Source organism: Salmo salar, chromosome 05, assembly GCF_965601325.2.
Source record: "Salmo salar chromosome 05, fSalSal1, whole genome shotgun sequence".
NCBI classification, from domain to species: domain Eukaryota; kingdom Metazoa; phylum Chordata; class Actinopteri; order Salmoniformes; family Salmonidae; genus Salmo; species Salmo salar.
In genome coordinates this window covers 32869025-32883559 of record NC_138295.1, presented here as the reverse complement: position 1 = coordinate 32883559, position 14535 = coordinate 32869025, and the positions used below count along the sequence as shown (strand labels likewise).

At 44.8% G+C, this 14535-nt stretch overlaps 1 protein-coding gene across 1 annotated transcript; it reads right to left on the bottom strand.

The window, feature by feature from the left end:
* Nucleotides 1-8746: 8746 nt before the first annotated feature.
* On the bottom strand, nucleotides 8747-14456 carry LOC106604660 (reticulon-4 receptor-like 2). Its single transcript, XM_014199534.3, has 4 exons — nucleotides 14136-14456; nucleotides 12279-12505; nucleotides 11839-12072; nucleotides 8747-11690 (listed from the first exon to the last, which is right to left on the bottom strand). The coding sequence occupies exons 1-4, from the start codon at nucleotides 14374-14376 to the stop codon at nucleotides 10812-10814; spliced, it is 1581 nt and encodes a 526-aa protein (XP_014055009.1). The 5' UTR covers nucleotides 14377-14456; the 3' UTR covers nucleotides 8747-10811.
* Nucleotides 14457-14535: the final 79 nt, after the last annotated feature.

The following is a 14535-nucleotide window of genomic DNA, read 5'->3' as shown; positions in this document are numbered from 1 at the left end:
ATCGAAGGGGTTTAACATTTTGGCCTATATTTCCCATTCATTGAAACGGGCGATCAACTTCAGATTTTCAGCCAATAAATGACTATTTACAGTGCATTCAGAAAGTATTCAGACCCCTTGACTTTTCAAAATTGTGCTACGTTACAGCCTTATTCTAAAATTGATTCAATATTTTTTTCCCCCTTATCAATCTATACATAATACCCCATAATGACAAAGCAGAAATATCTTATTTACATGAGTATTCAGACCCTTTGCTATGAGACTCGAAATTGAGCTCAGGTGCATCCTGTTTCCATTGATCATCCTTGAGCTGTTTCTACAACTTGACTGGAGTCCACCTGTGGTAAATTCATTTGATTGGACATGATTTGGAAAGGCACACACCTGTCTAGATAAGGTCCCACAGTTGACAGTGCATGTCAGATAAAAAACAAAACAAGCCATGAGGTAGAAGGATTGTGTCGAGGCACAGATCTGGGGAAGGGTACCAAAAATGTCTGCAGCATTGAAGGTCCAAGAACACAGTGTCCTCCATCGTTCTTAAATGTAATAAATTTGGAACAACCAAGACTCTTCCTAGAGCTGGCTGCCTGGCAAAACTGAGCAATCGGGGGAAAAGGGCCTTGGTCAGGGAGGTGACCAAGAACCTGTTGATCACTCTGACAGAGCTCCAGTTCCTCCGTGGAGATTGGAGAACCTTCCAGAAGGACAACCATCTCTGCAGCACTCCACCAGTCAGGCCTTTACAGTAGTGGCCAGACAGAAGCCACTCCTCAGTAAAAGACACATGACAGCCTGCTTGGAGTTTGCCTGAAGGACTCAGACCATGAGAAACAAGACTCTCTGGTCTTATGAAACCAAGATTGAACTCTATGGGCTGAATGCCAAGCGTCACGTCTGGACGAAACCTGGCACCATCCCTACGGTGAAGCATGGTGGTGGCTGCATCATGCTGTGGGGATGTTTTTCAGCGGCAGGGACTGGGAGACTAGCCAGGATCGAGGGAAAGATGAACAGAGTTAAGTACAGCGAAATCCTTGATGAAAACCTGCTCCAGAGCTCTCAGGATCTGACTGCGGTGAAGGTTCACCTTCCAACAGGACAACAACCCTAAGCACACAGCCAAGACAATGCAGGAGTGGCTTCAGGATTCTCTGAATGTTCTTGAGTGGCCCAGCCAGAGCTCGGACTTGAACCTGATCGAACATCTGTGGAGACCTTAAAATGGTTGTGCAGTGACAATCCCCATCCAACCTAACAGAGCTTGAGAGGATCTGCAGAGAAGAATGGGAGAAACTCCCCAAATACAGGTGTGCCAAGCTTGTAGCATCATACCATATATTTGTATAAATTTGCAAACATTTCTTAACCTGTTTTTTGCATTGTTGTGGGTAGATTAAGGGGTGGGACGATTTAATACATTTTAGAATAAAGCTGTAATGTGGAAAAAGGGGTCTGAATACTTTCTGAATGCACTGTAGGTGCCATCACACATGTAGGGCTTAAAATAGCAGTGCTAGAGAGACTGACAGGACATGCATCAAATAAATAATACAAATGCAGGGGTACATCTGGGACATAGGATTTACATTGGCATAAGATAGCATCCTAAATACAGAAGTGATGGAAACGTTTGTGTCCTCTTTTTGCTACATTTAGGGTTAACTTTAGTAAATATATATATCCCAGGAATAGCAGTTGTTAATCCCAAATTACTAGTTGCCTAGTTAAATAAAGGTTCAATTTAAAAAAAAATCCATTCACAGCCAGCCGGGCACTTGGAATGTGTCAGACTGAGTGCATATGTTACATAATACAAAAGATGCCATACTTTGCCAAGCCAAAACATGACACACTGAAGAAAATGTGTAGAAATAATTTTAATTCTTCATTGACAAACATAAAAGCAGATGAAAAATGTTAACGTTATTGAATAATACAAACAACCAGTGAATAGCAGCAATATTGTAAAAACGGGACTGTGAGAGACACCATTAGCGTAATTTCCGGACTATTAAGCGCACCTGAATATAAGCCGCACCCACTGAATTTAAATTTTGTATTTATTTTGAACATAAATAAGCCGCACATGTCTATAAGCCGCAGGTGCTTACCGGTACATTGAAACAAATGAACTTTACAGAGGCTTTAACGAAACACGGCTTGTAACAAAAATAAATAGGCTTTAACAAAACACGGCTTGTAACAAAAATAAATAGGTTTCAATGAAACACGGCTTGTAACAAAAATGTAAAAAATTTGCAGTAAGCTTTAGTTGTCTTTTTGCACTGAGTCAATTCCTCACGCTGCTGTTTCCAACGTCTTATCATCGACTCATTAAGACCAAGCTCCCGTGCAGCAGCTCTATTTCCTTTTCCAACAGCCAGATCAATCGCCTTCAACTTGAAAGCTGCATCATATGCATTTCTCCGTGTCTTTGCCATGATGAGGGTGACAAAATGACTACCGTAATCAGAATGATGGGAAGTTTGAGAGCGCTCGATTTAATCTAAACAGTAAACAAAAAAGATGTTTGACCTTAAACCGTTCGGCAATTTCATTGGTCTAATGAAAGCTTCATGCCGCTAAAAAACTGAGCACGTCACAGAATGTGTTTTTTTGGAGAAAAAGAAATTGAAAGAGGGAAAAATCCATACATTAGCCGCGTCATTGTTTAAGCCGCAAGGTTCAAACGTGGGAAAAAAGCTGCGGCTTATAGTCCGGAATTTACGGTAGATGTCACCAGGCCAGAGGAGCAACCACGTTAGTCAGTCCTCATCACTTTTATTTGACCTTTATTTAACTAGGCAAGTCAGTTAAGAACAAATTCTTATTTTCAATGACAGCCTAGGAACAGTGGGTTAACTGCCTTGTTCAGGGGCAGAACAACAGATTTGTACCAGCTCAGGGATTCGAACTTGCAACCTTTCAGTTACTAGTCCTCTAACCACTAGGCTACCCTGCCACCCCAATCATTCTGCATCCAGCTGCTACAAACCCTGGATGACTGGGTGCAAAGAACAAGAGGGAGAATTCACTATTTTAGCAAATCATTTTAATGGGATATTTCTTCCAATCAAATAAGTGGATTGCCTTAATTTAGTGTTTTTCTCTTGGTCTCACTGTTTACTCTCTCTAGTAGCCAAACTCTCTCAACCAGTTTGTTTATTTCAATGGCTTCCTTTCTATTACAGTTTGGGTCAATCTGATTTGAATTTAGTCATTTGAATTGGACATGGAAGGACAACCCACTGAGCTTACACTGGCTGAATCAACGTTGTTTCCATGTCATTTCAATGACATTTTGTTGAACCAATGTTGAATAGACGTCTGTGTCCAGTGGGAACTATTAAGATTGTGCCTATACATACTTCCATCAAATGTTTATTCAGTTTTCAGTGCCTTCTCCAGGGCAGGAACTACCACTTCAGGCTCAGGGAACTTCAGCTTGCGAGATGGGCCTTTCTTTATTCCCGACCACTGACATACCTCTGTAGGAAAGGGAATAACTAGACAACAGATGAGACCCAAGGAGAGAAAGTCACTTCCCATAGAGGTGTATCCCTGGAAGACACTACTCCCCTTTCTCTCCAGCATCACTTTAAAACTTTTACTCCGGGGCTTCTGGGGGTTCAGAACCACAGTGAGGTCTGGGCAGGCAGCCAGGAGGGCAACTCTGACCCCCTCGGCATTACGCCCGTAAACTCGTCAGCTTTTACTGCAGAAAGACAATAGAAAAGTGAGGTTTTACAGCTTATGCTTTTCTGCAGCAGAGATGTAGCTTATCCCTTTGCACTTTAAATTGTGTTAACTGGGTAAATGTTGTTAGATTACATTAAGCTATATGCATATGCCACATTATGCAATTTGACTGACTGGGTCCAATGAATTCATCTTTTGTCATCTTGTCACCCAAATACATTGGATCTTGTACCGGTGGGTTCAGTTCCAGTTCCCAGCAGTGTTGAATGACCACTCTCTGGCCCTCTGTGACAGTCTCCGGGTCGTCTTCCTCTTTCTTTACCCCTCTTCCCCTCCACTGCCATGGTCTCCTCCTCTGTCTCCACCTTGGTGCTGGCCTTGCACGTTGAACCCCAACCTGTCCAACAACAGGCAGTGGGGTTAGCTAGATGGTAGTGTAGCAGTTAGAGCGGTGGGCCAGTTACCGAAAGGAAGCTGGTTTGAATACCAGAGCTGACAAGGTGAAGAATCTGTCAACGTACCCCTAATTTGCTACAGGGGCGACGAAATACTATGGCTGACCCTGTAAAACAACACATTTCAATGCACCTATCTGGTGTGTGGGACAAAACATCCATTTACATTTTTTTTTATAGCTAGCTACTGTAAAAGTTAGCAAGCTAACCTGTCCTTACGTGTCATAATGTATTTCGGAGTTGTTTTGTGTCTCTACTTTAGTGTCTAGCAAGTTATCTTGTAATTCAGAGACACTTAACTAATTTCATCAGTGCGATTTCATGAATGATCTAGATTTTAAAATGTAAAATGTTTAAAAAAAATTAAAATCTTTTGATGTTGTAGGGTTACCTGCTTTTGCAAGGGACGTTACTGTTGATCTTGCGTAATGATCGAATTTAGGTACTTTTTGTGGGCATGGGAATGGGCTGTTCCATTGCGGGGTTGTTCATTTTGATGGCTGACAAAACCATTCCAGAAAGTGGGGTTGTGAACTTCGGCTAAGATTCATGGAGGTGCTTCTGTCACCTAAAATAGAAGTTGGCTGACACATCTGGGGAACAAAACTATCTTGGATTTGGCAAATATTTTAAATATCTATAAAGGAATATAAGTGCACAGATTGGCAACACAGGGGAGAGGATCAGGTCTGGGAAAAAAAAGATAGACATTAATCTCAAGTGGAGAGCATCCAAAACAAGAGGATGGCCTACAGAAACATGATAGAGAGATGGAGTGAACCATATGTGTGTGTTTGTGTCCTCTTTCTGCTAAATTGAGAGTAAATATGATATCACAGGAATAGCAGCCCAAATCCCAGAGCCAAACACGTTTCCATTCTTACTCAAACAAAGCGAGAGCGTCACTTCCATGAGTGCCAAAAAAGAAGGGACGCTCACAAAGAGCGAGGCGAGGTGAGCATGACTCATTTACAGTTACAGACCCAGATTCTGTCACAGTCACACATTCTTTCTATCTCTCTCAAACACACACACACACACACACACACACACACACACACACACACACACACACACACACACACACACACACACACACACACACTCTGTGTGTTCTCCTCAGATCCCAGTCTGTCTCAGCCGTCTGGGGGTCTGTATTTTTAGCTCTGAGATGAGCCGGAGAGGGGCATACAGACCCTCAAACAGATGTACCCTCTTCTCTTTCTCCATCCTTCGATACCCTCTTACCTCACAATGTGACGCAGGACCAGATGGAGCGAGCCCCTCCCACCGCCATCCTCCTTTGAGTATAGGCCTAGGACACACACAAAACACAAAAGCATGCTGCAAATAGAAACGCACAGAAAGAGGATCCAAAAGCTGTTCAATACCTAGGGACGGGGACACACCACCATACTATGCATGTGGGTATGTGTTTGTATTCTCATTTGCATGCCTACGTACAGTACATGTGTGCGTAAGAAATGCCAGTGATTATGATCCAGAAATACACTGAAGATCTTCACACTTCCCTCTCACCTCTTTCTCTCTTCCTCCCTTTCGTCATCATAGACCTGCACTATCTGAACTGAGACTGACTGTGTTGTTATCGCATATGATTTTGAATGTAGAGAGCATCATCCTCTCTATCCAAAGATGTGGTAGCCACTCACAGCATGTTCAGGCAGCCTCATGTGGGGTGGAAAAACCTCAGAATTTCTCTCTCTCTCGCTCGCTCGCTCGCTCGCTTTCTTTGGTTCCACTTGGTGATCTATCCGGAACTGATGGTCACTGACCTGACAGTTCATATTACCCTACTCTGATGTAGTAAATAGGTGGAAGTGGTCATAAGTAGATGTAATGGCTGGTCACCTGTGCTACAATAATGGATGTTGATCACATTCTTTTTAGCAGCGGGTGTCCTGATACTGCACTTAGTTCTTCATACTTCCATATTTCAAAGAATAGGAGATACAAATGCAGATAATGTGGTTACACTGCAGCAGATATATGGAGGGGTCAGGGCCTCACAGAGAACCATACAGCTTACCAACAATACCACCCAGTTGGAATTTAATGAATACATTTCAGCATCTCTGAACCTCATAACTGTCCTCTAAGCTCTCTGTATTTCTCTCTGGTCCCATTGACGTCATTGGGTGGCTGGGTTTGGGCTCGTTGAATAAGACACCCGTGTGAAGACACACGTCACCAAACAACGCCAACGACACGCCAACTCACAACAACAGACTCAGAGGGCCTAGCTGGGCAGCCAAGACAAACACTGCCATCTGGGAGAGAGAGGGAGCGAGCGAGAGACAGAGGGAGGGAGGAGGAGATACAAAAAGAAAGAGAGAGCGAGCGAGAGAGAAGAATGTGACAAGGATGAAGGATGAAATAAAGGCAGATTGACTGATAGTTTTAAAATGATTCGCAGTACCATAAAAAGACTGACAACTAGACAAAAGAGCAGAAGAAGAAAGATAAGAAAGAGAGAGAGAGAGCAACTGAATATGAGTAGGCACTCTGCGGCACATACGCATCAAAGTCTATTGCCTGCTAATGGTGTCTCTCTGTTCCTAGAGCAGAGTTAGTGCTAATGAGCTCCAAACAGACACATGCATGGACACATTATAAAAATATACCGATGATGAGATCATGACATGTTATAACACATCAATAAACATGTTATGAACTGTGCTCCCCTTTGTGGAACGAGTGCAGGTATGGAAAGAAAGAAAGAAAGAAAGAAAGAAAGAAAGAAAGAAAGAAAGAAAGAAAGAAAGAAAGAAAGAAAGAAAGAAAGAGAAGAAAGAAAGAAAGAAAGAGGGGGGTAATGAGAGAGGGAGGGGTCAGAGAAGACAACACACGTGTGATGGTGACTGATGTATAGTGAGACCAAATTGAGGGAGTGAGTTGTCATCCGAGAGAGGAAGGAGAGAAGTTGAGAGAGAAAGAGGGAGGGAAGGGTGAGAAGAAGCTGAGTTGTGATGAACTGTACCTGTATATATCCTGTAGAGAGGGAGACTTGGACGGAAAAAGAGAGTGAGATAGCTAGGAAACTAACATCTAAATTATTTGAACTCCTAATGCTAGACAAAAAGTTCTGTGTGCGTGTATACATGCGTGTACATGCGTGTTTGTGTGCGTGTTTGTTTGTCCATCTGTATCTGCATCATTCAAATGTCAATCTGTTGAAGGGGAGGATTCATTCTGGTGCTAAATGTCACTCTTTCACCCTATCCCATCACCCCTGACTCTGCCTGCCCTGACTCACGACCCCCCCTGCCCCAAGACAACCACATTTCCCAATGTATCATCATTTAGCTAGTAACAGAGCAAAGGAGGTGATCAAGACGTGAGAATGCAGTTCAAATCTCACACACACACACACACACACACACACACACACACACACACACACACACACACACACACACACCTCCAAACTCAATAAAAAGAGCTTGAGGGGTTTAAAAGGAGCAGATTAAGACTTTAAATGAGGCCATAATTAAGACTTTAAATGAGGCCATAATTAAGACTTTTGACCTGCTCAGTCTCAGCTAAAACCATCTGTCACGGAGTGAGCAACCAAATACGCAAATCTCTGTGAGACGTTTTGGAAATATATGTTACAATATCCAAAGACCAAAGAAAAGTGTCAGTGTCTATTTAAAATGTCTCTTCATCCTTCTATAACAATTTCACATTATCCCCATCTATTTTCATTTCTTTAAACTTATTGATGTCTTTCGTTTCTTCTTCTTTGTTCCCTATTTGACCACTTTAGATTCTACCCCTCTAGATCAGGGACGGGCATCTTTGATAGGGGTGGGGGCCACAAAAAATCTGAAATCATCATGAGGGGCTGCAGTGGCTAGTGGGTCTGCATACCCACATCCATACCCAAACAAGCAGTCAGCGCTGGCCATGGCCTTTTGGGGGCCCTAAGTGACATTTTGTTGCCCCCTCTCACCTTCCAAGCAAAACATTTTCTTGACTGCGGAGGAACATTTTTTAGAGTTCATTTCTTGCAATTCTACACATTTTGCCATGGGGTGTACAAAAAATATGCCAATTTTAAAGCAAGTTTGCTGCAAATATACACATTTTGCCATGGGGTGGAGAGATTTGCCATTTTAGAACTAAATTCATGCAATTATACTCATTTTTCCATGGGGCAGTGAGAAAAATTTGCAGCTTTATGGTTCATTTCCTGCAATTCTACTAATTTTGCTATGGAGTGGAGAGAAATCTTTGCAGTTTTGAATATATCTGAGTGTGAGCGACTAACAACATCAATTTCACCATGATTACTACAAGTTTAGATAGCTGACTAGACTAATTTACCAATCTTAACAATGTTAGCTGACATGGGTTAATTGAGTGAGTCAGTGACTGACAATAAACTGCTCATGCACAACCACATTTCCAAATAGCACCTTGTGTATTCTGCTATTATAACCCTCAACAGTAAAGACCCCGACTGACTTTCTATAGGAAGTTGGTCATTTGCCAATCCCTGCTCTAGACACTACACCTTGAAAGGGACCTGTAATGTAGCTAAGGCTGTAAGTGTGTGTTTCTGGTGTTTTATAATACAGTGGTGTTGTACTGTGTTTTCTCCTTAGCGATTGCCTTTTGGAGGAAAGCCAGAGAAAGAGAGACTCCCACACAGTTCCATTTTAGTAAAACCAAGAAAATGTTTATTCACAGCTTCCATTGAAAAGAATATGTGCAACATTATCACAGTTTCCTTCATATTCCATTCAACCACACGGTCAGGGGAGGAGAGGGAGTGGCACATGGGGAGTGACAAACAGAAATGCCCCGACACTCTCATCATTACCTGGTTGGGTTTGCATTTGATTTGACAGAGATGTACATTCAGCAATGCACCTGCTGCCGGGAGTGTGTGTGTGTGTGTGTGTGTGTGTGTGTGTGTGTGTGTGTGTGTGTGTGTGTGTGTGTGTGTTTAGATCTGGAATCAAACAGCTGTGTCTTCTGCTCCCAGTGGAATCATCTTAGAGTCAGACTTATTTAAATAGGACAGCTTGCTAACGAGAGGGATTGTTAAATGACTTTTAGCACGAGAGGCTACTGACAAACACACACACATTAAAGGGATGACTGGGGCACTCCTTATCTGGTGCTGACCCGCAGCAGGACACTGTCACTCCTTTGGACTGGATCAACCCAGCTGGACCCGGGCTTCAGTCACCATAATGGGCTATAGGTTCTTCCCAGTATACTGTCCTTCTGTGTGCATCTCACATTAACACAGAGAGACACACTGTGTGGGAACGAGGGGAATGACAGACTTAGAAACAAGAGGTAGAGACGGACTATTGAAGGGAAAGATTTCCATATATCTTTTCAAATCTCCTCTATCTTTACATACAGTACACTAATAAACATGATGGTGTTACTCATGGCAACAATCACCAATGGAAAAAGAGAAAGAGAAACTAGAAAACCTGGAGAATGTTGAAGCATGGGCTTCATACAATAAACTACACAGCAGTGTCATGTATGTAGCTATCTAGTGTCACAAGTGTATCACTACCTACAGAGTTAGTGTGAGATATTTACAGTGTGGTTTTTATTGATGGTGTTGACAAGCAAAATAGATTACATGTCAAATGTTGGGAGATGGAGAGAGACACCCTCGCTTTCACTCCCTTACTGGCACTCTGACCTGGCCGGGTGTCTTCTGTATGTCGTAACAACTCTTAATCCTATCACTCTCACACTCTCTCTCTTTTATCCTGTCTCTTGCTTGCCAGCATCCTTGAAAGTCTTGTCTTTTCGTTTCTGTCCTATCCCTGTTACATACACGCTCCCATCCTTTACTTCACATCTATCCACCTCTCCTTTACCATTGCAGTGACAGATGTCTCACTACAGTATTTTTCCATAAGTATTCTTGTCTTCCTACTATTCCCTCTATGAGATGAACTCCGTGTTCTCTGACTCCTGCTGCGGTAGCCCTGTAGGAGCAGCACTCTGGTGTCTCTGGTCTCTCAGGTGAAGGTTGAAAGGTCAGTGACAAAGATGAAGCCAAAGGAAAGTGTTGCTTTTGAAAATCTTTTCTTAGCAGGACTGGCGCGCAGTGGTTGACAATGGTGAGCGTTTGACGCCATACAAAATAGCCAGCGTCACAACGCCTGCGTTGTGACGCTGCGAATACAAACTAGTAGTTATGGTGATAAAATTCCTGAAAATGCCACCAGCTTACTGAGTGGTATGAATTGAATGCAGTGCTATGTTGTGGTACTAAACGTACGGATGTCTTGGTGTGTGGTGTGTTAGTGCGGTAGTAGCAGTAGTGATTGGAACTTTCGTAAGCTGGCCACACTATTGTGCTGTCATGGCGACAGAACCTGCTGCTGTGACGTCATCTCAGTGAAAAATGAGCTCAGCCCTATCAGCAGCAGCGGCGCCCTCCAACCAAATGGTGTCCTACACTGCATCTCACCTGTACTCCTGAGAGCAGCTCCCTACTGCCTGCCTGCCTGCTCCTGCATCAGTGTACCGCCCCCTGGGGGCCAGGGGGGAAACTGAAAGGAATCAAGATCCAGGTGTGCAGAGGAGAAAGAGAAAGGAGTTGGAGAAATAGAGTTGGAGAAAAAGAGAAGCTGACGGGGATGTTCAGCCAAAGAGAAGGTGGAGGCAGAGAGTTAGCACAGAAAGGGAGAGGAGAGGGATGAAAGACTGAGTGGGGGAGAAGGAGGAGGAGGAGGAGGGCAGGAGGACCGGGGTGTCGTAGCCGGGCGGACACTCAAGCTCGAAGCAGCGCACGGAGGCATCTTCGTTCCCGTAGTTGGCCCAGTACTCCTCCTGGTCCACCTTGGGCAGGTTCACCTCCTCCTCCGCAAGCTCGTACTTAGAGAAGAAGGAGGTGGAGGAAGGGTTGGAGGGCTGGTTGGGCTTGACAGGGGAGAAGGGGTGCGCCTTGACTGTTTCGGAGCTCTTCTGGAAGATTCCTTTGGACGAAGCCACAGGCTTGTGCTTGGAGAACCACCATCTTGTCTTGGTGCTGAAGGTGGTCGTGGTGGTGCCGGCCAGTGACCCAGGGTCGGGGAGGGGGCAAAGGGCAAAGTCCATCTCTCGGAGGAAGCGCAGGTCCTGTCCGCGGCGGGGGGAGGGGGAAGTGCACATCAGCTCGGAGGAGGAGATGCGAGCTGTACGGAACCACTCCCACAGGGGGCGGGCCTCACAGCCGCAGGACCAGGGGTTCCCATTGAGGCGGAGGAACTGGACTGCCACAGCATCTTTCATGGCCTGGCCCGGAAGCTCTGCCAGGGAGTTGTTGAACAGGTAGAGGATGGTCAGGCGGCCCAGGTCGCGGAAAGCACGGCGGTTCACTTGCCGGATTCGGTTGTCGTGGAGCAGGAGGCGGTCCAGGTTAACGAGGCCGCGGAACGCGTTCTCGGACAGCGTGCGAATGCGGTTGCCGTGCAGGAAGAGGTGGTTCAGGTTGACCAGGTCGGAGAAGAGGTCGTCCTGGATGAAGTGCAGCTGGTTCTCCTGTAAGGAGGAAGGACATTGTCAGTGTGTGTGTGTGTGTGTGTGTGTGTGTGTGTGTGTGTGTGTGTGTGTGTGTGTGTGTGTGTGTGGTGTGTGTGTGTGTGTGGGGATATGAGTATGTGTTTCATATGAGTATGTGTTTCCATACCTGCAGGTAGAGGAACTGCAGGCTGTAGAGCTTGAGGAAGAGGTCGTGGGGGAGAGCGGCCAGCTTGCAGCGATGCATGTGCAGGCTCTGCAGCTTCTCCAGTCCCCGGAACGCTCCACCCTCCAGTTGCCGTAGCGATGGGTTGTCACCAAGGTCCAGCTCTTCTAGAACCCTCAGGTTGCTGAAGGCACCAGCCTCAATCAATGTGATGTTATTGGAGTAGAGCCAGAGAACCTATAGGGGGAGGGGTTGAAAAAGGAAGAGGTATATAGAAAGGGATCGTTACACATCTGAGAAAGGACACAGCTCCGATGCGAACACACAGAGCTCAAATACTAAAAAAAATACTACATTTAAATGCAAAACTATGCAATATCAATCCACAAAAACAATTACAGTTCATTAAAGAATAACCTACACAAAAACACACACATTCTAACCTGTGTCTCGAAGCCAAAAGAATCTGCTCTGAGCTCGGTGATGCGGTTGTTCTGCAGAAAGACGCGCTGGGAGTCGTAGGGCACACCGGAGGGCACGGTGGTGAAGTTCTGGGACTGGCAGCTTACCGTCATGGGCGACGGGTAACATACACACAGCCTTGGACACGTCCCCGCCCCACTCGGCTTCACCGCCACCAACCACAGCACCAGCCATAGGGTGAGCCCACCTGAAACATACACACACACACACACACACACACACACACACACACACACACACACACACACGAGAGAAAGAGACATAGATTAAAATAATGGAACTTTATAACAACTAGCAGATTAATTGTACAGTAAAGACAACCAGAAAAAGAGGGAGTGAAAAGGAGAAAGAGGGCAAGGGATGCAGAGCTGTTTTCAGCACTTGGAGCTGTCCAGGTCGAGTGGTGCAGAAAGTTGTTGATGGACACGGATATGACGCAAAAGCCAAGATTGAGGATCTGAATCTCGGATATGACGCAAAAGCCAAGACTGATGCCATGATCTCAAGTCTGACTAATAGGCCAGTCGCACTCATTCATAATAAATGACATTATACAAATCACCTGCCTATTCATCGCTACCTGATCATGTTACATAGGCTAGTCAGCCTATTGGGTATAGACCAGTTTAACTTCTAGTTTTGATTTACATTTGGTTGAGTTGTCAACTGATGTGAATTCAAAATGAAATCAACCAATCACCATGTCATTGGATTTAGGATAAGAGTTGGATGAAAAAATAAGAAATTCCCTTACATTGATGACTTTTTTCAAATCCAACCAGTTTTCCACGTTGATTCAACGTCATCACATATATTTTTGTTAAAATGACGTGGAAACAACGTTGATTCAACCTGATTTTGCCCAGTGGGAGTACAGGTTTATAATTCTGGTAACTTCATTCAACATTTATCCCAGACTAAATAGCTGAATGAGTGTAAAACCAATCTTCTTCACCTCTGGTTCGAAGTGCTATCAAGTTCGATCACACGAGCCACGCAAGGGCTAAACAAGATTTACCCTAGTAGCCTAAAGTCACGAGCCAACTTCACAAAAAGGTTGGCTCACGAAGAGGTTACAGAGTATGGACAAGCGTAAAACAAGGTAACCGGACCCGGCTCGGTTTCTCTCTGCACATGGATTATTCAGAGGCGGTTTGGCAAGCTCGGATAACGGGGCACAAAGAAAACATCGCATGAAAAAAGTATCGCGTGACCATTCAGCTTCCCCAGCAAATGTTCCAACGACCTCAACCTTCATTACCCGAACCCGGTAACGACATGGCTCGTTAACTGCGCGCGCACGGGACGTGGAGAGGACTTGTTTAGTAGGTGTGCGCAGCACGAACAATCTCCGCGCGTGTGCGCAACATGAACAATTTCCAAATGTGTTTTTGCTTTATAATGTTGAGGTGGATGGAGACTGAGAAGGATATAGGTTTTAAGTGTCATCTTATTTGCAAGAGGCAGATGTGTATGCATGCAAGCACGGGCATACAAGTAGTCTAGCTGTTTACGCACCGAACTGTGAACGAAATCAACTGAATAGTTCAGTAATTGAGACGTTCTTGTCTATTGCTGTTCTGTATGATCTCATGTTTCATGTTTTGTGTGGACCCCAGGACGAGTAGCTGCTGCTTCAACAAAGCTACGGGGATCCTAACAAATACAAAAAATACATAAAACAGTGATTCACTGTAAATCATATCTTAGAACATCACCATCCTCATCCCCATTACCACCAACAACATCAAGACTAAAACAAAAAAAAACAAAATAATGTAGCCAAGCCTATAGCCTATGAACTGAAGTCAACTCACTTTTGAAGTTGTGGATGTTGGAGCTCCAAGATCTCCGTGCAGTCGAGAGAGTTTCCATCTCGAACCAAAGCCGACAGCGAGTTAGCCTGAGCGCTGAGAAAGTGCCTGCTATCTCCGCTGAAGTTGAGGTCTGGTAACGGAGTCGGTGCGACTTGAGTGAGTGACGAGCAGAATTCCAGGCATTGGGTTTATACTTGATGAGCTCGCGCCCACGGCTGTCGGCTGCGGCGGAATCTCGCATACGTCACCCTGTATGGGTCAGATTCGCGCGGGCGAATGGGAGGGGATGGGTTGGATGAGAGAGTTGCTCAGAGGAAGCGACTGGAAAGGAGAGGACGCTCACAGTGGAGTGCGTGTGTATGTGTATGCGTGCGTGCGTTGAGGGAGCTCGGCGCGGTGT

Excerpts from the sequence above, each read along its gene's own strand:
- LOC106604660 (XM_014199534.3), bottom strand. The coding sequence starts at position 14,376 with ATGCGAGATTCCGCCGCAGCCGACAGCCGTGGGCGCGAGCTCATCAAG. Across the intron at positions 12,073-12,278 it reads CTTTTGGCTTCGAGACACAG|GTTCTCTGGCTCTACTCCAA; the intron begins GTTAGAATGTGT and ends CTCCCCCTATAG. Across the intron at positions 11,691-11,838 it reads TGCAGTTCCTCTACCTGCAG|GAGAACCAGCTGCACTTCAT; the intron begins GTATGGAAACAC and ends TCCTCCTTACAG.